Source organism: Amblyraja radiata, chromosome 9 (assembly GCF_010909765.2).
Source record: "Amblyraja radiata isolate CabotCenter1 chromosome 9, sAmbRad1.1.pri, whole genome shotgun sequence".
Taxonomy (NCBI): Eukaryota; Metazoa; Chordata; class Chondrichthyes; order Rajiformes; family Rajidae; genus Amblyraja; species Amblyraja radiata.
Window position 1 is genome coordinate 26,705,613 of NC_045964.1, and position 17,961 is coordinate 26,723,573.

The 17,961-nt window shown below is 43.4% G+C and overlaps 1 protein-coding gene across 5 annotated transcripts in view; it reads right to left on the bottom strand.

Moving 5' to 3' along the window:
- Window positions 1–17,961, bottom strand: part of ryr3 (ryanodine receptor 3) — a 358,203-nt gene that overhangs the window by 219,615 nt on the left and 120,627 nt on the right. For all 5 annotated transcript variants that reach the window (XM_033026930.1, XM_033026931.1, XM_033026929.1 and 2 more), the window contains 6 exons: window positions 11,516–11,675; window positions 10,298–10,445; window positions 6,673–6,878; window positions 4,731–4,905; window positions 3,464–3,672; window positions 740–954 (listed from right to left, as the gene is read on the bottom strand). In XM_033026930.1, coding sequence (XP_032882821.1) covers window positions 740–954; window positions 3,464–3,672; window positions 4,731–4,905; window positions 6,673–6,878; window positions 10,298–10,445; window positions 11,516–11,675 — 1,113 coding nt within the window. The remainder of the gene's footprint in view (window positions 1–739; window positions 955–3,463; window positions 3,673–4,730; window positions 4,906–6,672; window positions 6,879–10,297; window positions 10,446–11,515; window positions 11,676–17,961) is intronic.

The following is a 17,961-nucleotide window of genomic DNA, read 5'->3' on the forward strand; positions in this document are numbered from 1 at the left end:
ATGTGTAAAGTAAATATGTTCAATAAATTTTAATGGAAGCAACAAATAACAGAAAATTAACTAAGAATGTAACTCATAAGTGTTGACAACTCCTTTCCTTTCCCTCCCCCCTCCCCCCCCCAGATGCTGCTCGGCCTATTAAGTTAACCAACTGATTGTTACTCTGGATTCCAGCATTTGTAGTCTCTTGTATCTTTGTGACTGTCAGCTTGTCTCGGCTGGTGGTAGTATTTTGTTTTGGAAAACTTCGGGCATAATTCCCATTACAGACAGTACATAATTGAGAGCGAAAATAAAAAAAGGCAGATTCAGAGCTGTTCTTACTTCATTCCTGAGGGTGACTGACATTACTGGATGCAGTGGTAAGATTTAACTCCAGCACAGGCTTGTAAATTGCTGTGTTATTTTACTCCAGTGGCTAACAAATAAATCTCCTGAGATTCAGTTCAACATTATTCCTTCCAAAAAGTTAATCTAGTTATAAATGCATTTGTTTTGGAATCTTATTGTATGTAGAAAATTGACAGGTACATCAGTCACTCAGATTAAAAGTAGCCTAGAGGCTGTATGTCCTGAAAATGAATGCAGGAGTTTTTCTTCACAAGATGAACCCTCTTTTTAAATTCTGAGATGAATTCCTATATTGTGATTACATGTGCACATATATTTTTAAATACACTGTAAAGTCTACTTATTCATGCAGCAAGATAATAAAATGAAACTAGTGAAGTAAACTAACCTTGATTTAGTCTTTCCCGACAATGTATCGGCAGTCTGAGCTCCATCATCATCAGCAATATGTGGAATACTATCATGTTTATACGTTGAATAAAACTCTACAGGCATACTCAAACGGTAATATGTCATTTCAGTAATGCAGTTTTGAGTGCCAAAGGTTTTATGAGACAGTTTTAAACAGGGTGGACTGTCTACAGTTCCATCAATTCTTGTTACCTAGAAATTAAGATTCTAACATTAGTAGCGTAATTATCTTCTGCATCACAGATATGCTCCACATTAGTTTTATGAATATTCATCACTTTGGATGTTTATATAAGTATATAGCCAATTCATCCACAATTAAAATGTGATGGTTATAAAGTTAATATAGTATGTGAACGCTGACATTAATTAGCTATATTTTACTCTTTCTCATATTTAATGAGATTCTGAGATTCTGTATTAAAACAGTAACCTATGGTGTCACAAACTGGAAACGAGACGCTATCAACTTCCGAGTTCTGATAGTGTCACACAGTACAGAATCAGGATCCTTGGTTCATCGAGTCCATGCCAACCATCCAGCAACCACCTACACTATTCCCATTTTATTTTACCCCCATTCCCAACAACTCCGATCAAGTCTCTACGATTACCCTAACATGGGAATCAATTTACAGTGGCCAATTAATTTACTGATCAACATTTATTTGGGGGATGGAAGCACTCAATGCTATAGAGGAAATGTGCTACCTCCACACAAACAGCATCAAGAGCTGAATTGAATTTGACTTGCTGGAGGTGTGATACCAGGTGGCACTGCAATGCAGAGGAGAAATTACAGAGAAATTATGGGGGTGGCTGGAAGGATGAAAAACCAGGCTGGACTCAGAAAATAGGCATTCCACTGTCCTCATAGCCCCTTTGTTCCATTTACAAAAAGCAATACGAGCTGCTTGCTTTATGGACATATCAAACATTGGGCTGCAGGCAGGAACAAGTAGGCAGATTCCAGCAACTGGTTGCGTGGGAAGATGGAGGAGAAAGACTGTTTTTTGAAGTGGAAAGTGGCCGGAGTGCAATCTGGAGAAGAGATCTTGGAGCTTTGTGGGAGGTGGGATCAGCCATGATTGAACTGTGGAATTTGGGTGTGAGGATGTTAATGAAGTAGCCTATCACCCCCTGGTACCTACACTGAGAGGCCACAGATTCTCCATCATCACCGCCTACTAAACCTACCCCAGCACCACACAAACAGCACCAAGCACATATGCAACAGTTGGAACTGCCATTGTTTCCTATGTTTTGAATATGTAACAGGCACCTCTGATGTCTTTTCCTGCCCACAGTTTGAGAAAAGCTAAAAGTCAAACAGAATATGGAAATATGATATACAAGATGAAGTTGAGATAAAGTCCACCCAAAATATGCTTGGTTTCCAACTGTTGAAGTTTAGGAAATTTGAGAATGCCTTTCCATTTAGTGAAGGCATTCACATTCACATGAAAGGCAACAAACACATTTCCAGTATTTACATTCTGAATTTACATTCTTCTAATTGCCCCCATTGTATTCCATTCTCTTCCCAAGGCACTGTTGAATTATTTTGCACTGAGGTATCATGAGGATGCCATATAATCGGGCAACTGCAGCGTAGGTTCACGAGATTGATCCCTGGGATGGCGGGACTGTCATGACAATAGACAATAGACAATAGGTGCAGGAGTAGGCCATTTGGCCCTTCGAGCCAGCACCGCCATTCAATGTGATCATGGCTGATCATCCCCAATCAGTTCCCCGTTCCTGCCTTCTCCCCATATCCCGACTCTGCTATTTTTAAGAGCCCTATCTAGCTCTCTCTTGAAAGCATCCAGAGAACCTGCCTCCACGACCCTCTGAAGCAGAGAATTCCACAGACTCACCACTCTCGGTGAGAAAAAGTGTTTCCTCGTCTCCGTTCTAAATGGCTTACTCCTTATTCTTAAACTGTGACCCCTGGTTCTGGACTCCCCCAACATCGGGAACATCTTCATATGAAGAAAGATTGAAAAGACTAGGCTTGTATTCACTGGAGTTTAGAAGGATGAGGGGGAATCTTAGAGAAACATATAAAATTATAAAAGGACTGGACAAGCTAGATGCAGGAAAAATGTTCCCAATGTTGGGCGAGTCCAGAACCAGGGGCCACAGTCTTAGAATAAAGGGGAGGCCATTTAAGACTGAGGTGAGAAAAAACGTTTTCACCCAGAGAGTTCTGAATTTGTGGAATTCCCTGCCACGGAGGGCAGTGGAGGCCAAATCACTGGATGAATTTAAGAGAGAGTTAGATAGAGCTCTAAGGGCTAGTGGAATCAAGGGATAAGGGGAGAAGGCAGGCACGGGTTATTGATTGGGGACGATCAGCCATGATCACAATGAATGGCGGAAGTGGCTCAAAAGGCCGAATGGCCTCCTCCTGCACCTATTTTCTATGTTTCTATGTTTCTAACTGCTTTGAACAATTCAAATTTATGAAATCCTGGCTGTTCTTGGAACAATGCATATAGATTGTGCAATTTATATTTTGAATCATTTGTTTACGGTGAGCAATGGATTTTTATTTAAAACATGATTATTGAATCCCCAGATGTTCTGATGGATTGTGGAACATATTCCATAGTACCAACTTATTGTGGAAATACTATGTCATTAGCCTTACAGATGATATCTTTAGTATAGAAGTTAATGAGAAAATGTACTTTACCTCAATATGGTTGTGATTTTTTGGTACAGGGACAAACTGAGGTAGGCGTTTACTGAACCACATGGCTACATCACGGTTCATGTTTACTGAAAAAGGCTCAAAGCCCTCTTGTAAACCACACATAGTATAATACTTGAAAGTGGTTGCATCCTTTCCAAAATTCATTCGACCTATCTGAGACAAGCCCAGAGAACAAATTGGGATTAAACCTAGAGAAGATGGAAGGGAAAAATAAATGTTATTTATTCTGTATTATATTGTCAAATTAAAAAAAATATGAACAACACATATGCATTACAACTATTTGTAACTGCAGGGTTAGAATTTAGGATATATAGATTATTCATAAATGTATTAACTGATTTTATTGGGGTGGATTGTACTGGATATGGAGCACTGGCCACACTTGCTGCCTGCTTGGCCCTTCTACATTAGCCCGATGTAAGTGCAGAGGACCAACCGAGTAGTGGATCCCAATATTCAGAGATGTTTAAACATTGTCATTGATAAAAAAAACTTAAAAGGTGCAGGATGTCAGAGGCACCAACATGGAAGTCAGAGACACGCTGACAGATGAACAGGACGTAAACGATCATTCTCATTGGAAGACTGAGCAAAATGCAAAGTGCTGGTGTAAACCAATGGGCCAGGCAGCATCTATGGAGAAAATGGGTAGGCGTTGTTTCAGGTCAGGACCCATTTTCAGAAGGAGGGTCTCGACCCAAAATGTTGCCTATTCATTCCCTCCGCAGATGCTGCCTGACTCACTGAGTAATTCCATCATAGTGTTGTACTCAAGATTCCAGCATTTGCAGAGCCTTGTATTTGCAGAGCAGACTATTAACTGGCTTACGATTTTGAAGGAAGGAATAAAAACACCGAGAATACCTCTCCAACTTTACTTAAGGGGTGAATCCACAGAGTCATGGAAGCTAAGTAAAAACATTTGTTTTTTTTAAGTTGTTTAATTATCTTACTGTCACTTTCCAGAATATTGGTTTTGGCTTGTTCTATCCAAAATAGAAACGTCAGGCACTAAGCATATTTAAAATAAAATCCCTTTAGCCATGTAAAATTCACAGCAATTTTAATAATTTTTATGAATTATAAATAGCATATTTCAATTGCTGCTGCAACAATATGTTATATTTACTTACAAAATCTATTTGCATCTGATTTTACTCAATCTCTATTATGTGTCCATAAAGTATTCCAGTCTACATGTCAGCAGCATAATAATCCCTTTCAAGCATAAATGTAGACTTACCATCTTCAGTATCAAAATCGGTAAAGGCGAGTTCTGAGCCGCTATTAGTGATGAGGAGTTCTCCGTTTAGAGTAAATATCATTGATTTGTCATTCATATCAATCATGCAACCAACCACATCACCTGGCTGCCAAGTATGGCCAAAGTAAACACTGCCTTGGTGCCAGAACTGAGCCTGGAAAAGTTAAGCAGAACCCATTTCAATGTTACTTTATCATTGCATATAAATGAGTAATACATACTAGATTTATTTTCCTCTGTCCACCTTGTAATCAGAATAGCATACCGGTTTCAGGAATCTGGTGCCAGGTTCTGCCCAACATAACTGACTGATTGTAACTTGGGCCTTAATATTGGAGTGATTGGACGCAAACAGAGGCCTTGTATGTAGCAGAAGGAGTCGGCCACATAAACTATTCAACTGCCTGCCCCATCATCAGCCCCTGCCTCAACTATGAAAGAATTGGTGGGTTCCCACATTGAACTTATTAGTTACCTTAAAATCCATAAAACTGAGCGGAAGTAAATCATCCTCAATTCCTAAGATGAAGAAGCATGGGGTTACCAGAATTCCCAACAACTAGCAAGACTATGCTGCAGTATTTTCAATATATTATGCAGCATTTATGTGATATTATGAAACATGGGGAGAAATTATACCCCAAAACTTTGTTTACTTATGCACAATATCCAATAATTTCAAATTATAACTTAATGCAAGCTTCATTTACTTATGTCCAACCCATTAATTTGAAAGTAAAAGAATCAAGTAATATTTCTGCATCATCTTTAACCAACAGTCTTTCAATGTAGTAAAAAACTCAGAGATTTTAGCAAACATCTTTTTTTACGGCAAATTCCTTTTTTGTCTGTTGCCAATTTGTTTTCAGGGAGCATCCAATCTACCATTTTGTCGGGAAAGTAAAATAATGAAGGGGGTCAATGCTAATGAGAAAGCTATGAAAGCACAAGGCTTCCATCTATCAATACTCATAGCCAGAGTACACTAACCTACACATGACTCATTAGAATTCTCTTTTCAAAAGAAAACTCTGCAAAATACTGCAACATCCAGCTTAGTTACAAGCTTTTTTCTGCCAAAGGATATTCGGTGCATAAATACCTTTAATTTGTTTTTTGCCACGGGGCATTCCACTGTGCTGAAGATATCACTGACGTTTATTAGTCAGCTGTGAACGAATGTATAATTGTTCTGGAAAGGCAGCAATTGCATCAGCTCCAGCATGAACATGTGGCCAATATGGAAAGGCTTTAAATCACACAGTGGCAGATATTCTCAGAATCAAAAGGCTGATTGAAATTATACATTCACACTTGCGTTGGCCTACAACTCATTATGTAGCCATGCCAGAAAATACTGGGATTGGGACAGAATGATCTGTGTAATTCCCTACAGATACAGTTGTTTTCTCATGAGCGTTGTGGTAGATCTCAGAGTCACCATTTGTTAGCTGACATTTTCATGTCAATGGCAAATTAGTTTTGGTAAAAAGTTTCCATTTAATGTTGTTGATGTTTTAAAAATTATTTTGCAGCAGCCTGCTGAAGTTTAACATCCATCTCCAGGAACCAACCATAATTATAGTAGCATCACCATGTTTCACAGTAGGCAGACTCCAAATGTGTGTCGGTATATTTCCATTTAAGATTATCTGAAAACCAGTTTAATATCTAAACCTTCACACAGGCAATTGAACATTTACTTCTTGGCAGTAAATGACAAAACTTTAAGAAATACTTATGGTTATTTTTACTTAACTAGAATTTTTCACAAGCCTGCTTCACAAAATGAATTAAGCTGGAGAATCTGTTATCCCAAATATTCTTGTATTTGAAAGTTAAACCAAAACTCTTGTCTTAAACAAGTTGACAGGTAATGTTGTGCAACCAGCATCAATATGTTCTCCAGAAAATTACAAACCTTATAGCCATTGAAAACAAAGGCATTTCCGTCAGAACCCAGCTCCATATCAGGTTTGCATGTTGGCCTTGCCCAGCCAACTCGCATTTCTCCTGCAGTGACTGCCTCAAACTCAAAGTACCACTTTCCAGTCTTTACTGCATAGGTCTTCTCCACCCGAAAGAAACGGAGTTTGTCGACAGTAACCTTTTCCACAGTTTCATCAGCTTAAAATACAAACATATAAATATACCTCATATTAAATAGCTGGTAAAAAACACGATTCAAGTAGAAAGCATAATAAAACATTCAGTCAGGGTTACCCAGAACTTTGGGTCGTGGTATAACTAGAGGTCAGACAATAACCCAACTTTGTCAACCCCCAAGAAATTCATGTATTTCAAATGAGATAACCTATTATTTTTTGAATCTCAGGAAAATGTAGGACTGCTCTGTGAATTCTGATGAAAGATGATTAATCTGAAACGTTAATGCTGTTTCTCTCTCCACTAATGCTCCCAGACTTGCTGGGTATTTCTAGCATTTTGTGGTTTTACTTCAGATTTCCAATATATTGTGTGTATACAGTAATTTACTTCAGGAAAGTTAGCAGACCTGTGAAATACTGAATTCAATATGGAGTGGCTACGATGTTTTATGATTCTAATTCCTTGCTGCACACGGATAAAGTTTTCAGCTGAGAAACATGCAATGGTGCAATATCTTTGCCTCTTTTTAGGGTACGTCGAACAATCCCTGTTTGAGGCGTACCATGGCCCTGTCCCTGAACTCTACCTCCGCTACCTTGATGACTGCATTGGTGCTACCTCCTGCATCCATGCAGAATTCACTGACTAAATCCATTTCACCCCTAATTTCCAACTGGCACTCAAATTCACCGGGACCATTTCCGTCCGACATCTCCCGACCGTTTCTAGATCTCACCATCTCCATCGCAGGCAACAGACTACTGACTGACATCTACTTCAAACCCGCTGACTCCCATAGCTATCTGGACTACACTTCATCCCGCCCTGCTTCCTGTAAGAACTCTATCCCCTACTCCCAATTCCTCCGTCTATGCCGCATCTGCAGAGAGGATGAGGTGTTCCAGACCAAGGCATCGGAGATGTCCTCATTCTTTAGGAAACGGGGGTTCCCCTCTTCTATTATAGATGAGGCTTTCACCAGGGTCTCCTCTATATCCCGCAGTTCCGCTCTTACTCCCCATCCCCCTACTCGTAACAAGGACAGAGTCCCCCTTGTCCTCACCTTCCATCTTATCAGCTGTCGCATACAACATATAATCCTCCGACATTTTTGCCACCTCCAACGGGATCCGCCACTGGCCACATCTTCCCATCTCCTCCTCTTTCTGCTTTCCGCAGAGACTGTTCCCTCCGTAACTCCCTGGTCAATTCATCCCTTCCCCCACAAACCACACCCTCCCCGGCTACTTTCCCTTGCAACCGCAGGAAATGCTATACCTTCACTTTACCTCCCCCCTCGACTCCATCCAAGGACTCAAGCAGTCTTTCCAGGTGAGGCAGAGGTTCACCTGCACCTCCTGCAACCTCATCTACTGCATCCGCTATTCCAGATGTCATCTTCTCTACATTGGCGAGACCAAGTGCAGGCTTGGCGATCGCTTCGCCCAACACCTCCACTCAGTTCGCACTAACCAACCTGATCTCCCGGTGGCTCAGCACTTCAACTCCCCCTCCCATTCCGAATCTGACCTTTCTGTCCTGGGCCTCCTCCATTGCCAGAGTAAGGCCCAGTGCAAATTGGAGGAACAGCACCTCATATTTCGCTTGGGCAGTTTACACCCCAGCAGTATGAACTTCTCTAATTTCAGACAGTCCTTGTTTTCTCGCTCCTTCCCCTCCCCCTTCCCAGCTCTCCCACAAGCCTACTGTCTCCGCCTCTTCCTCTCTTTTTCCCGCCCCCCTCCCGGCATCAGTCTGAAGAAGGGTGTTGACCCGAAACGTCGCCTATTCCTTCTCTCCATAGATGCTGCCTCACCTGCTGAGTTTCTCCAGCATGTTTGTCTACCTATAGTGCAATATTTGCCAAGTTATACATATTATGGTTTGGAAAGTTGCCAGGGTATTATAACGACATTCACAATGGTATAACTGGCAGAAAATCAGTGTTGGACTAGTGCGAGTAACTTCACAACTGTGACAGCAGCACGTCACATTGATTGTTGGAGATTGTAGAGATAAGTAAACAGTAACAGATTTATGCAATCCAAATCGAGTTCGAGCTTTATATAACTGCTATGCTACATTAATCTCAATTGTTTTATACCTTTGTTTGCTTGCTAGTTATAGCAAAAAATGAACAATTGAAGCAGTACTGGACACAATTCCCTCTAGTCATTTCTCTCCACAGATGCTGCCTGACCTGTTGCGATACGTTTTCTTGGTAAAGAAAACTGATGGGTTTAGAATTGATGATCCTGTTGTAGTTTTTCCTGTGGCCTTTTGCTGTTTTGCTAAATCCAGAATTTATCTCGTTTTTAAAATGTGGTCATTTCCATGCTATTTATTACGTTATGCTGAACACAGAAGTTAATTTATGATGCAGATACAGTAGTGGTTTGCACTTATGCAGTACTGGTTTACCTTCTTACAATACCATCAAATAATTTCATGATAGTAATTTTCTCAGCCATTACTGATGATTTTGCTGTAATATCAATGGTCTAACAACACATTTTATCATGGAAAGATACAAGTGCTGGAGTAACTCAGCAGGTCAGGCAGCATCTCTGGAGATCATGGATAGGTGACATTTCTGGTCAGGACCCGTGTCAGATAGATAGACTGTTGAAGAAGGCATACGAGATGCTTACCTTCACAGGAAAGAGCATAGAATGTAAGAGTGGGATATCATGGAGCAACTTTACAAAACACTAGTTACACTGTACTTGGAGTACTGTGCATATTCCACTCACCAGGCTGCCAGAAGGAGTGATTGTGCTGAAAATGAGAATGAAAAAGGGTTGGAATAAGGGTCCCAACCAGAAACATCACCATTCATATTCTCCGGAGATGCTGCTTGACCCGTTGAGTTACTTCCACACATTGTGTCTTTTTTTGTAAATCAGCTTCCGCATTTCTTTGTATCCAAATTCATGGGCTTGTGAGGACAAATGCCATTCTGGGCAATTTATATTCAGATTGAATAAACAGCAGTGGAAACTGCACCTCAACGTTATTTTTTAAATTATCAAAACATTAAAGAGAAAATAAATTCCACTGCACCCCCACGAAGCGGGCATATTATTTACTTCTTTTCTGGAATATGTTTTTCCATACACAGATTAACATGAGGAAAAATTAAAGCATCTGTGAATGTCGACTGGTGATCTTCTTGTATAAATTGTTGCTATCAGATCCAGCAAGAAATAACTGACCAGGAAAACAACCAAACAATGAAAAACACAATATAACAAGATAAACATTATAAAACAGAGTCAACAATTATCTACTCTTGGCCTACCTATCACAGGAACATTTCATACATCATTAGAATAACGTTAGTTGCTGTTCCTTCAGTGGCTATAATGCTTTAAGAATTCGCAATATTTTAACTTGACTCGCAACTTAATGAATTGATCAGTAGTCACAGTACTTACCAATTTCCTGGTCTGATGGTTCAATGTTGTAGCCATATCCAATTAATGTGCGAATTGCTTCACGTAAACTGTCTCTATTTGATTTTTTGGTTCGCTCATCCAGAAAACTATACGGCACTAGTCGAGGGTTTCTTTTGTTCTTGATGTCCTGTATGAAGTGATAGATAATGTCATCACACAGGCTCTGGGGCCTAAATGTATTATTAGTTCATCACTGTTACATGTGCAAGATGTGGAAAACCTTGTTTTGTGCACTGTCCAGTCAAATCACACTATCCATGAGTACAATCAAATCATACACAAGTCATACAAAAAGTGCAGAGGTAACAATGGTACCAGGTAGGTTGGAAGATTGGGATAATTTTATAGGACTTGCCATGCATTTCCAGATAAACTTAAAAGAGAACGTCTGTCCTCTTACAAAACCAATGATTAAAGTTAAATGAAAAGACTTCGCTGGTCAGGCAGCATCCTTGGAAAGGAAAACAGAGTAACGATTTCTGGTCAAAGACCCTTCACTATTAGGTACGGCAAAATATTGGATACTTTAGCAATTGGCATTTCAAAGGGAACAGCCAGGCCAATGGAGGGACAACACTGGGGAAGTTAACAGTTGAGTTTCAAGAGGGCCAATCAAATGTATGATTAGCTGAGCTTCAAAGAGGCAGTCCATAGCAAGTCCATGGCTGGACTTTAATAACAAATGGATCAAATAACAAATGCTGAGGATACTCAGCGGGTTGGGCAACATCCTTTGAGGGAAATGGACTGAGGAAGGGTCTCAACCTGAAACGCGACTGTCCATTGTAACGAAATATAAAGTTAGCTGAGCTTTAAAAGGACCAATCAAATAGCTTAATGTCGAGAAGGCCATTCAAAACATATTTGGGCCATACACGCTTGCAATAAAGAGCACCTTCGGTATCGTGCAAACAATTTACACAATGTAAAATACTTACAAGAATATAACAAGGAAAGTTAAAATATTGTTCCGAATTTAAAGTAAAAGTATAAAATGATTATTAGTTACAAACCAATCTCCATTCTAATTGGTCTCATTTAAATTTTGTGCCCTGCATATGCCGCAATGGTTCTGATCCAAAGTAGTGGATACCTAATTGCTGTGAAATAATGTTGCCTGCTTTACAAATTGTTTTTACAGCAAGATCTAATGTTATGAGAACATATTTAACTCTACTTATTATGAATCTCAGTTACCTGTTGGATTCCATAGGTCCACCCTTGTCTAATTCTGTCTTTAGCCCAGACATCATGTGCATTTTCTGCTAGCTTGTCAACCAATACTTCCTGGGCTGTATGTAACTTGACATCTGAAAGGTCCAGCGGGGCAGGCTTATAGCTGTTTGACATCATGTAACTATAATCCAACAAAAACATAGCAAAGTAAAATCACAGGTTAAAATAAAAATATATTTCAAAATAAGCAGTACTTAATCAATTGGTCTTTTATAAAGAAAAAAAATAGTTCAAAAGTAAAATTTTCAATAAATGCAAACATATTATTTAACCACCGGGTGGCGCCGCGATGGCAGTCGAGCCAACAGTCTGTCTGTCCTTTTGTTTATTTTGTTGTTTTTAGTGTGTTTGAAAAGCTTGTGTTAATGTTCTCTGGTTTGTTTTAGGTGGGGGGTGGAGAAGGGGGTCGTGAGAAAATACTTTGTTTTCCAGGCCGTATCTCCGGTTGCCCTGCGGTCTAACGTCGTGGAGCTGTGGACCTTGCTCAGGACTGACTATGAGCCCCACCGCGGGACGTGGACTTACCATCGGAGCCGATTCCTTGCCTGGGATCGACGCTCCAACCACAACCTGCGGACTTTAACATCAAGGGCTCGCAGTCTTGAGAGAGGCCGAGTCGGGAGCTCCAAAACCGCATGACGTTCGACAAGCCCCAACCCGGGGTCCGATCACCCAGCGCGGGGAACTGAGATCCCCCGAGGCAGGAGCTTGATCGCCCCGATGCGGAGGGCCTGCCACCGGCTACGGGAATCAAGATCGCCCCGTCAACGGAAGGCTCGAGGCCCCCGACCGTGGGAGAACAAAGAAGGGAAGAGATTGAACTTTTTTTCACCTTCCATCAGAATGAGGAATGTGGAGGAGTCACTGTAGTGGATGTTTATGTTAAAATGTATTTTGTATATTCTGTTGTTTTTTATTAGCATGACTATGGCAAATTAATTTCCTCATATGTTGCAAAATATACTTGGCTAATAAAATAAGTATGAGTATGAGTATGAGTTCAAAAGAAAGATTGGAAGTGGAAAATCTTATTTTAACAAATCCTATGGGAGGTATTTACTGTTAAAATAATTTGCTGCTACTTCATTTTTCAAAAGAAACAAAAATATATTGTTTGCTGAATCCTCGATTTTTAAACATCAAGGAATACTTATGAACAATGTCAGGAGCAAGCAGCAGCTATCGAACTGATTTTAGTCAGTCGATTTTGCACTTACACTAGTTCAAACTGGTTGAGAAATCCCTGCAGCTGAATAATGCGGGTCAGGCAGACCCAGTTAAGAAGGTGTTAAGTCACGAGCTTCTTTCAAAAGACAATATTGTATTAATGGGCACCCGCATGGACCCCAGCTATGTCTGCCTCTTTGTAAGTTACGTTGAACAATCCGTGTTCCAGGCATACACTGGCCCTATCCCCGAACTCTATCTCTGTTACACTGATGACTGCATTGGTGCTACCATCTGCACCCATGCAGAACTCATGGACTTCATCAACTTCACCAATTTCCATCGTGCACTCAAATTACATGGACCATCTCCGACACCTCCCTCCCCCTTCTTGATCGCACAGTCTCCATCACAGGAAATAGACAATTGACTGACGTCTATTACAAACCCACTGACACCCACAACAATCTTGACTACATTTCTTCCCACCCTGCTTCATGCAAAGACTCTATACCCTACTCCCAATTCCTCCATCTACACTGCATCTATGCCAAAGATGAGGTGTTCCATACCAGGACATCCAAAATGTCCTCATTCTTTTGGAAATAGGGGCTTCCCTCCCCAATCGAAGGTGAGGCCCTCACTCGTGTCACCTCGGTACCCCGCAGCTCCATCCTTGATCCCCCTCCCTCTCGTCGCAATAGAGACAGCGTCCCCCTAGTCTACCGTGAAGGTCGGAGAGAAACAGCAGCCAGAAGCAGCGAGTGCTAGTATTGGCTGGAAGTAGGCGAGTCAGAGGGAAAGAAGATTTAAAAAGAGCATCAAAGGCCCATGTTTGAGTAATTTACAAATTAGCCCTAAAGTAGTTGATTAGGTAACAGATAAAGAAGTGAAGGTAGACAAAATTGCTGGAGAAACTCAGCGGGATAGGCAGCATCTATGGAGCGAAGGAATAGGTAGCGTTTCAGGTCGAGACCTTTCTTTATAAAGAAGTGCAGCTGTAGCGGAGCGGCCTTGTTGAGGGGAAGTGCCTTGGTGAGTAAAGTGCGAGTTTTTGGTTTGAGAGTCTTCAGCGAGGAGGCTGAGGAAAGGAGGCTACACTTGATTTGAAATGTGTGATTTTTTAGTCCATTGAAGAAATGGCAGGCAAGTTGGTACAGTGTGTTTCCTGCAGGATGTGGGGAGTCAGGGACACTGCTGGTGCTACTGGAAACTACACCTGCGGAAATTGTGTCCAGGTGCAGCCCCTGAATAAACGTGTTGTGGAACTGGAGCAGCAGTTGGATGACCTCAGGGCCATACGCGAAAACGTGAGTTTCCTGGACAAGACCTACAGTGGGGTCGTCACACCAAGGATACAGGAAGAGCGAAGGTGTATGACGTGGAGTAAACGTGGAGTGCAGGAGACCCCGTGGCTGTACCTACTGGGACGGATGACAAGATTGAGTGGTAGCCAGGGCTGTGATTCCAACCCTGGTGACCAAGCTCAATGGGGAAGAGTGACGTCAGGCAGAGCCATAGTGGTGGAAGACGCCATCGTCAGAGGTGCGGATAGGAGATTCTGCGACAGCAGGCGAGATTCCAGGATGGTGTGTTGCTTCCCTGGTGCCAGGATTCAGGACGTCTCTGAGCGGCTGCACGGTATCCTCAAGAGGGAGAGCAGCCGGAGGTCGTTGTGCATGTTGATAACAAATGATATGTCGGAAGAGGAAGAAGGATATGCAACAAGAATTTATGGAATTGGATAGATGGCTGAAAAGCACAACCTGCAGCATAGTGATCTCAAGATTACTTCCTGCACCTCGTGGAAGGTAAGAATAGGAAGATTGGGGAAATGAATATGTGGCTGAGGAGTAGGTGCAGGGGACAGGGATTCAGATTTCTGGATAATTGAGATCTCTTCCGGGGCAGGGGTGACCTGCATAAAAGGGCCAGGTTGCACCTAAACTGGAGGGGGACCAACATCCTAGCAGGAAGGTTGCTTATGCTACACGGGAGGGTTTAAACTAGACTGGCAGGGGGGTGGGATCTCATGCAGGAGAGTGGCACGTGAAAGGCTAGAAGTTGGTATGGAGGGTGGTGGGGGAAAGGTTAGTGGACAGAATAGGCAGGTGAAAGGTGTACCTAAAATTGTTGCGCTATCGTGTACTGTTTTTGCAGAGTTTTGGGAACAATTACATGTACAAACAAACAAGATGAGCCTTTTAGTAATATATACAAGACCAAGTGGGACCTGTTGGGCCCCATGCCCCAATGCGGGGGGTGGCCTGCGGTATCACACGGGAGGGCTGGTCCCCGAATGCAATATTCCACCACTCGCCCATATCCCGCAGCTGACGGGTTCCCGTTGTGACCTGACCCCACCCCCCCACACACACACTAACCCTCCCCAGACATACTAACCCCCCCTCCCAAACACTAACCTCCCCCGCACACCAACACCCCCCCTCCCACACACTAACCCCCGCACACACTAACGCCCCCACACACGCTAACCCCACCACACACGCTAACTCCCCCACACATGCTAACCCCACCACATGCTAACTCCCCCACACACGCTAACCCACTGCACATGCTAACCCCCCGACCACACACCCTAACCCCCCTGTCTCTCTGTCTCTCTCTCTGTCAATCTCTCTTCCCCCACCCCCAACCCCCCCCCCCGTCACACACTCCCCACCCCCCCGGTCACACACTGCCCCCATCACACACTCCCCCGTCACACACTCCCCCCGTCACACACTCCCCCCGTCACACCTTCCCCCCGACACACCTTCTCCCCGACACACCTTCCCCCGTCACACACTCCCCCCGTCACACACTCCCCCCCACACACACACTAACCCTCCCCAGACATACTAACCCCCCCTCCCAAACACTAACCTCCCCCGCACACCAACACCCCCCCTCCCACACACTAACCCCCGCACACACTAACGCCCCCACACACGCTAACCCCACCACACACGCTAACTCCCCCACACATGCTAACCCCACCACATGCTAACTCCCCCACACACGCTAACCCACTGCACATGCTAACCCCCCGACCACACACCCTAACCCCCCTGTCTCTCTGTCTCTCTCTCTGTCAATCTCTCTTCCCCCACCCCCAACACCCCCCCCCCCGTCACACACTCCCCACCCCCCCGGTCACACACTCCCCCCGTCACACACACCCCCCCGTCACACACACCCCCCCGTCACACACTCCCCCCCGTCACACACTCCCCCCCGTCACACACACCCCCCCGTCACACACTCCCCCCCGTCACACACACCCCCCCGTCACACACCCCCCCCCGTCACACACTCCCCCCCCCCCCGTTAGGCAGTATGATGTCACAATGCCCTAAACGGCTACAATGTTGCAATTTCAGAACACTGAGTCCTTCATAGCAAATGTCCTAAATCTGCCAACCTTAAAGAGCAGCAGCACCTGTCTCGCTCTCTCTGTCTCTGTCAATCCTTCCCACATGGGGTGGGTGGGGGGGGGGGGGGGGGGGGGGGGTGGGGGAGTTCTCACTCTCCTTACTCCCCTTGAAGCTGCTGATCCCAGTCTCTCTTGTCACCTCCTTTTCCCTACCCTCAGTCACTCCCTACCCTGTTTCCTTTCGCACTGACCCACTAAAACAATGTTAAACATTTCTTCTCCTCAAATTCCCCACTCCAACTCTCATAGCTTCTGTATTGGCAGCAGAGATCCCATTGTGATGTCATTTTTGTTTTTTGGAAACTTCACGGCAGCTTGTGTATAAGAGATCCATTGTGATTTGACAACTGTGAGATGGCATGTGACATAATCACTGGAAGCTGCTTGAACAGTCTCCCTGGTTATATACGTGGAAGGTCGTGTCTCACAAATCTGATTGATTTTTTTGAAGGCATGACCAAAAAGGTTGATGAGGACAGAGTGTAAATTGTGTACATGGACTTCAGTAAGGCGTTCAACAAGGTCACGCATGGCAGGCTGCTCTGGAACGTTAGATCGCATGGGACCCAAGGAGAGAGAGATGAATGGGTAGCAAATTGGCTCCATGGAAGGAAGCAGAGGTTATGGTGGAACGTTGCTATTCAGACTGGATGCCTGTGACTAGTGGTGTGCCTCAGGGTTCGGTGCTGGGCCCATTACTGTTTGTCATCTACATCAATGATTTGGATGAGAACATACAGGGCAAGATTAGCAGGTTTTCGGATGATACAAAAGTTAGTGGTTTTGCAGATAGTGAAGATGGTTGTGAACTATTGCAGCAGGATCTGGATCGATTGGCCAGGTGGGCCAATGGTTGATGGTTGATGGAATTTAATACAGAGATATGTGAGGTGTTGCATCTTGGGACGTCGAACAAGGGCAGGACTTACTCAGTAAATGGTTGGCCTCTGGGTAGTGTTGTAGAGCAGCGGGATCTAGGAGTACAGGTGCATGGTTCGTTGAAGGTCGAGTCGCAGGTGGATAAGATGGTCAAAAAGGCTTTTGGCACTTTGGCCTTCATCAGTCAGAGTATTGAGAATAGAAGTTGGGAGGTCATGTTGCAGTTGTATAAGACGTTGGTGAGACCGTATTTAGAATATTGTGTTCAGTTCTGGGCACCATGTCATAGGAAAGATATTGTCAAGCTTGATAGGGTTCAGAAAAGATTTACAGGACTGATGTTGACAGAACTAGAGGGTGTGAGCTATATGGAAAGGTTGGGTAGGCTGGGTCTCTATTCCATGGAGTGCATGTGGATGAGGGGAGATCTTATAGAGGTATACAAAATCATGAGAGGAATAGATCGGGTAGATACACAGAGTCTTTTGCACAGAGTAGGGGAATCGAGGACCAGAGGACATGGGTTCATAGTGAAGGGGTAAAGATTTAATAGGAATCCGAGAGGTAACTTTTTCACACAAAGGGTGGTGGGTGTATGGAACAAGCTGCCAGAAGAGGTAGTTGAGGTTGGAACTATCCCATCGCTTGAGAAACAGTTAGACAGGTACATGGATAGGACAGGTTTGGAGGGATATGGACCAAGCGCAGGCAAGTTGGACTAGTGTAGCTAGGACATTGTTGGCTGGTGTGGGCAAGATGGGCCAAAGAGCCTGCTTCCACACTGTATTACTCTATGGCAAAAGCTGATGGATCGTTTGCTTACTTCAGGCAATATTTCTGCATAAAACAGTTCTGCCAGATATGGGGGCACTACAGGCTATTCCCTTGAATACAATTTAACTGGGAGAATGAGCAGAGGCCACAC